Source organism: Zingiber officinale, chromosome 5B (genome assembly GCF_018446385.1).
Source record: "Zingiber officinale cultivar Zhangliang chromosome 5B, Zo_v1.1, whole genome shotgun sequence".
Classification (NCBI taxonomy): domain Eukaryota; kingdom Viridiplantae; phylum Streptophyta; class Magnoliopsida; order Zingiberales; family Zingiberaceae; genus Zingiber; species Zingiber officinale.
In genome coordinates, this window is record NC_055995.1 from 95,072,963 (window position 1) to 95,079,135 (window position 6,173).

General features: G+C 47.1%; 1 protein-coding gene across 1 annotated transcript; it reads right to left on the reverse strand.

The window, feature by feature from the left end:
* Nucleotides 1-307: 307 nt before the first annotated feature.
* Nucleotides 308-1,797, reverse strand: LOC121986842. Its single transcript, XM_042540777.1, has 2 exons — nt 1,219-1,797; nt 308-343 (listed from the first exon to the last, which is right to left on the reverse strand). Exons 1-2 carry the CDS (start codon nt 1,795-1,797, stop codon nt 308-310), a joined length of 615 nt encoding a protein of 204 aa, XP_042396711.1.
* Between the last annotated feature and the right edge of the window lie 4,376 nt (nt 1,798-6,173).

The window sequence follows — 6,173 nt, forward strand, 5'->3', positions numbered from 1 at the left end:
TGACAGGGCTGTTATTCTGCCGACCAGCTTCTGGGTTTCTTTTAAATTCTGAGGAGGCTGCATATCTTTGAGCACTTGAACTTTTTCAGGATTGGCCTCTATCCCTCGCTCAGTCACCAGGTAACCCAAGAATTTTCCTCCTTTAGCCCCGAATAAACATTTCAGGGGATTGAGTTTCAGCCCATATTGTCGGAGAGTCCTGCATGTTTCTTCCACATCCTTGATCAAATTTTCGGCCAACGGGGATTTGATGAGTATATCGTCTACATAGACTTCCACATTTCGCCCGATCTGCTCCCGGAAGATTTTATCCATCATTCGCTGGTATGTGGCTCCGGCATTCCTGAGGCCAAAGGGCATGACAGTATAACAGAAAGTACCGTCAGCCGTAATTAAACTAACCTTCTCTTGGTCTTCCCGAGCTAGAGGTATCTGATGATACCCCTGGTAGGCGTCCAGCATACATATTCTTTCACATCCGGCCGTGGAATCTACCATTTGATCGATCCGGGGCAGAAGATAGCAATCTTTGGGGCTGGCCCGGTTGAGGTCCCGGAAGTCGATATATACTCTCCACTTATTGTTGGGCTTCTTTACCAAGACTACATTGGAGAGCCAGGATGGAAACTGAACCTCCCAGACATGTCCTGCTTTCTTGAGTTGATCTACCTCGGCTCTTATTATTTTATTCTGGTCAGCTGAGAAATTTCTTTTCTTTTGCTTCACGGGTCGAGAGTCAGGTAGTAGATGCAACTTATGCTCAGCCACCTCTGGCTTGACCCCGGGCAACTCCTCAGTAGACCAGGCAAAGACATCCCGATTGTGAATTAAACACTGAATCAATTCTTCTTTGAGGGGAGGAGGAAGGTCACTCACCACCCGGGTCAGACTTTCAGGCCGATCGGCATGTAGTTGTACTTCTTCCCAAGGGAGGGGCTCCTCAGCTATAGGAAGAGGTTCCTCTTGAACAACATGAACGCCTCCATCCTGAATCCTTTGATATTTCCGAGCTTCTACTCGGATCATGTCGATATAGCACCGCCGAGAAACCTTCTGTTCTCCTCTAACTTCCCCGACCTGCTCGCCCACAAGAAACTTGATTTTTTGGTGAAAGGTTGAGACGGTAGCCCTAAATTCGTGCAACGCGGGCCTCCCTAGAATAACATTATAGGAAGAAGAGGAGTCTACTACTATAAATGTGCTCATCCTTGTGCGTACCAGTGGCTCGGTGCCCAAAGATATTGCCAGCTTAATCTGGCCAATAGGCTTCACTTCATTGCCGGTAAATCCATACAGAGATGTAGCCACTGGCTGAAGTTCGACGGCATCAATCTGCATTTCTTCAAATGCAGTCCTGAATAGAATGTTAACCGAGCTCCCGGTATCGACTAAAACCCGAGCAACTCGACTATTGGCGATGATGGCTTTGATGATGAGCGCATCGTCATGAGGCAACTCCAGACCCTCCAGGTCTGCAGGCCCGAAGCTAAGAGCAGGGCCAGCAGCTTGCTCCTGACTGCATCCGACAGCATGAACCTCCAATCGCCGAACGTGAGACTTACGTGCTCTCCCTGAGTCTCCGTCGGTCGGCCCTCCAGAGATCATGCCTATCTCTCTAACAACTGCATTACCTCTGTTTTCGACCTCTCGTGATCCTTCCGGTTCCTTTCCCCGACCAGGTTGCTGAGTGCTAGGTCCCGCTAGGTCGAGACGAGATGATCCAGCCTGCCCTGCCATCCTTTGTTCTTCCATCATTTTGATCAACTGAGGCGCTAACTCAGGCGGGGGCAAACCCATCTCTGCGGCTCGTTTAGAGTCTCGAGCAAACTGAAAACAACGATTAGTATCATGTGTACGGGATCTATGATAGGTGCAGTACCGATTACTCCCTGGTCCTGGTCGGGGGATATGTACAGCAGCAACTCGAGGAGCAGGTCGAATTTCCGGCCCGGGATGAAAGGCAGGTCTGGCTTCCCGGACTCGCGATAGAGGTTGAGGGGCTGGTTGAGGCACTCTTCTTTCTTGCTTATTATTGGAAGGAAGTGGTCTTTCGGCCTTCCTTTGAGCTGCTTGTGCTTCTTCCACCTTGATGTAGGAAGCAACTTTTTCCACCATCTCATCAAAATTCCGAGCGGGATTTTTGATGAGATCTCTGAAGAACTCTCCCTCTCCCAATCCATGAGAGAAAGCGCTCATCAGAATCTCCGAGGTGGCGGTAGGGACATCTTGAGCCACTTGATTAAAGCGGTTGATATAACTTCTCAAGGGCTCAGTCGGCCCCTACTTTAGAGCAAAAAGACAATGATCTATCTTATGATTTTTCTTACTGCTGGCAAATCGGTGCAAAAAAGCCGTTTTGAAGTCCAGAAAACAGGTGATGGACCCTTGAGGCAACCCATCGAACCACTTTAAGGCTGAACCAGATAAAGTATTCAGGAAAGCTCTACATTTAACAGCATCGCTATATTGGTGCAGTAGGGCTGCGTTTTTAAATTTTCGCAGATGATCTTCTGGATCCTTACTCCCATCATATTCTCTGATCGATGGAGCTCTATAACCCTTAGGCAGTCTTTCATTTAGAATCCTGACCGAGAAAGGTACTTTCTCGTCTGGATCTTCGGGGAATGCCTCAGGTATAACAACGACCTTTCCCTTCTTCGATTCCCGTGGCTGTGAACTCTCAGCCACAGATGCTTGGGGCTCGGGCTGATAATATCCTATACCCGGCTCGCGATAAGGATGTTGAGGAAATACCTCAGGCTGCTTTCTTTTGGAACCTCGATCTGAAACAGGGAGGGGCTCCTTGGAAGCCTCCACAGGGGCTTGTCGTGGTCGCGAGACAGTTGCCTGTCTCTCCGAGGCTACCAATCTTTTGTCCTCCTTAAAGAGTTCATACTCCCCAGCGATCATAGTAACGTGAATGGGGCCAGACTCCTCCATCATCACGTTCCGGATCAGGTTGTTGTGTTTCCCACAGACGACGCCAAATTTGATCCCGTCCGGAAGCTGAGTCGGATGGGGGCGGGCCTTGCTGTGCTAAATGTTGACGGAAAGTCGTTGAGATGCTGAATCAGCGAGGTCTCTCGTGGACAGGTGCACAAGGGTGGTTGTACTGGAAGGAAAACTCAGGATGACGGCGTTATTGCTCTACACACACTCAGACGAGCCACACGGTCGTTAGAGACCAGAAACCAGGGAAAAAGTCCCCGGGTCAGGCCCTCCGACGCTCAAGTCAGGTACTTTTTCCCCAGAAATCACAGAGAAAGCACGAAAAGTAAAAACTGGTAAGAAATGACGAGTGAGCGTACCTGCATAAGGGACAAAGCATCCCTTTTTATACTGCGGCTGAGGTTTCTGGAATCTGGCGAATGTCAGGGAATGTCGGGTGTCAGGCTCTGTCTAGCGGTGGTCGACACATGACCTTCTCTCATAGGCTGGCGGAGGAACCAAGAGGAGTATGAGCCTCCCACCGTTAGAATATTCCCTGACATGTGATAATTGTTCTCTGACATGTAGTTATGATTCCCTGCAGGCCTATTTGTCATGTAGTGTCTGACCTCCTGCACGCGGGGTCGGCTCCCCGACCTGCATCGTTTGGCTATTATCCATGGTATGAACATCCCGACCTGCACGCTGGGTCGACTCCCCAACCTGCATCTGTGGGCTATTATCCATGGTAAGAATGTCCCGACCTGCGCGCTGGGTCGGCTCCCCGACCTGCATCATTTGGCTATTATCCATGGTATGAACGTCCCGACCTGCACGCTGGGTCGGCTCCCCGACCTGCATCTGTGGGATATTATCCATGGTAAGAACGTCCCGACCTGCACGCTGGGTCGGCTCCCCGACCTGCATCGTTTGGCTATTATCCATGGTATGAACGTCCCGACCTACATGCTGGGTCGGCTCCCCGACCTGCATCCGTTCAAGGTAAATCGTATTCGGTGTATCCGTCCGATCAATAAGCTGGTCCCGAGTCGCCCTCAATCTCTGGTGGCACCTGACCCTTGTGAGCGGTCCTCCATTGAATTTGGTCCTGGGGGGTCAGGTCCTTTTCTGATTCCCTTTAGAGACCGGATCCGTCCCCGGACCCGGTCCAACTTGCGAATTAGTCGTTTGACCAGTACCTCACTTGAAGTTTTGACTTTAGCCACGTGTACCGGAACCTTGACCTTCTTGTAATTCTGACTTTTGATCCCCATGGTGACATTGCCACGGAGGCAAGACTTTTGACCTCCAAGATGGTGTAATTTTGCCACTAGGGCTAGACTGCTGACCTCCAGGCTGGCCTAACTTTTGACTAGCCACGAGGGCTAGAATTCTGACCTCCAGGCTGGCATAACTTTTGACTAGCCACGAGGGCTAGACTTCTGACCTCTAGACTGGCATAACTTTTGACCCTTCTATGGCTTTGACTCTGTGTCACATCATCTCACAGACCCTACATCCATGCACCGTATCAACCACCTATTCCTAATACAATTAAATCGCTCTCGAATTACGACGGTAAAAAAAAAATTATTATCTCCAGATATTCATGATTCGATTTAGAGCTGCAATATATTTACAATTTTTTTTTTAAATGAGACTTATAACTAAAAGATGTTGGGCTTCTAGGCCGCTCATCACAAGTACTTCCTGATTTACTTTGGTAACCGATGGAAAAACTTTCATGGGTCTGATGTTGGTGCAATTTTCCTAGGTCAAGGTTGACCGATTTGACTAAACTTGAGTTGACTTAAGCTTGAGTCATGATATTTAAGTTTTGATGTTTGACAATATATGAAAATTGTAGATACAATTATCCATTTGGGGAGACTATTGGTGCAATTCCCCTCTGGTTAATGTTTGACCAGTTTGATGTGAAGAAAAGTCAAGTAGGTCAAGGTTGACTGGATGCTTGACTAGAAAGTCCTAACTGGAGGTTAGGCAAGGGCAACAACGAGAAAGTTGACAGAAGAAGAAAATCCAAGTGGATCAGTGTTGACCAGACACTTGGTGTGGAAAGTCCTGGCGAGTGAAGACAGGCAGATGAAAATTCAGGTGGATCAAGGTTGACCTAACACTTGGTGTTTGGAAGTCCAAGTGGATCAAAGAATTGACCGGACACTTGGCACGAGAAGAAAAGTCTAAGTGGGTCAAACGATTGACTGGACACTTGATGAAGAAGTCTTAGCAGGTCAACGATGACTAGATGCTAGGCAATGTGAAATCCTAACAGGTCACAGCTGATCAGATGTTGGGCAAGGAACCCTAGACTTAGGTTTGGAAGTTAGAGTTTGATAATCGATTACACAATGTGTTAAGTGATCAAGCAGTTTACTTAATCGCTTAAGGAACTCTCTGTTTAAAATACAAAGGGTCGTAATCTATTAAGGTAATTGATTATGATATTCGTAATCGATTACAACAATCGATTAAGGTATTTGACGCGAGAAACAGAAGGGAGCTGAATCACTTACCATAAGCAATTCAGCAGGGCTTAATCGATTAGTCTAATCGATTAAGCTTCATTCTGTGAGAAACAGAATGTTTGGTAAGCGATTAAACTCTGAAGTTTAATCGCTTATGGGTCATTCTCGCGTAAACAGAAACATGCCTAATCGATTAGACTAGTCGATTTGGCATGTGCAATCGATTAGAGTAATCAATTACATTTGAAAAACTAGCCGTTGTGAGCCCGATAAAAGGGTTATCGCACGTTGTTTCAGATATCGCTTCCCCGACTCTCTTCACCTAGCTCACACGACATCACACTATATTCTTGGAGACTTAGAGAGAAGTGTTGCTGCACTTCCAAGTTGATCAAGAGGGGTCTACAAGGAAGAAGTAAGAAGCTAGGGTTTCATTTATTGTAAATCTTGTAAGGTTTCATATTGTATTAGCTTCTTCTTGTTCTTCTTTGTGTGAGTTTGTACTGTTGGAGTTCAATCAAAGTCCTACATTGAAAATATTTGGTAAAGATCATGAGTTTAAAAGGATGTAGGATATCTCCATTAGTATGAGGCCTTTTGGGTAGAGCCCAAGAGCAAACCATGAGAGCCTAGACCCAAAGTGGACAATATCATGCAATTATGGAGATATGTGAACTTCCTTTAGACACAACAAATGGTATCAGAGTGAAGGTCCAGACTAGATGCAATGTGGGGTGCCTTCAACGAAGTTGAGGGTAG

Bases quoted from the DNA above. Each gene is read 5' to 3' on its own strand.
- LOC121986842 (XM_042540777.1), bottom strand. From the start codon at position 1,797: ATGGGTTTGCCCCCGCCTGAGTTAGCGCCTCAGTTGATCAAAATGATG. The intron at 344-1,218 runs GTACGCACAAGG...CTTTGGCCTCAG, and splicing joins CTTTGGGCACCGAGCCACTG to GAATGCCGGAGCCACATACC.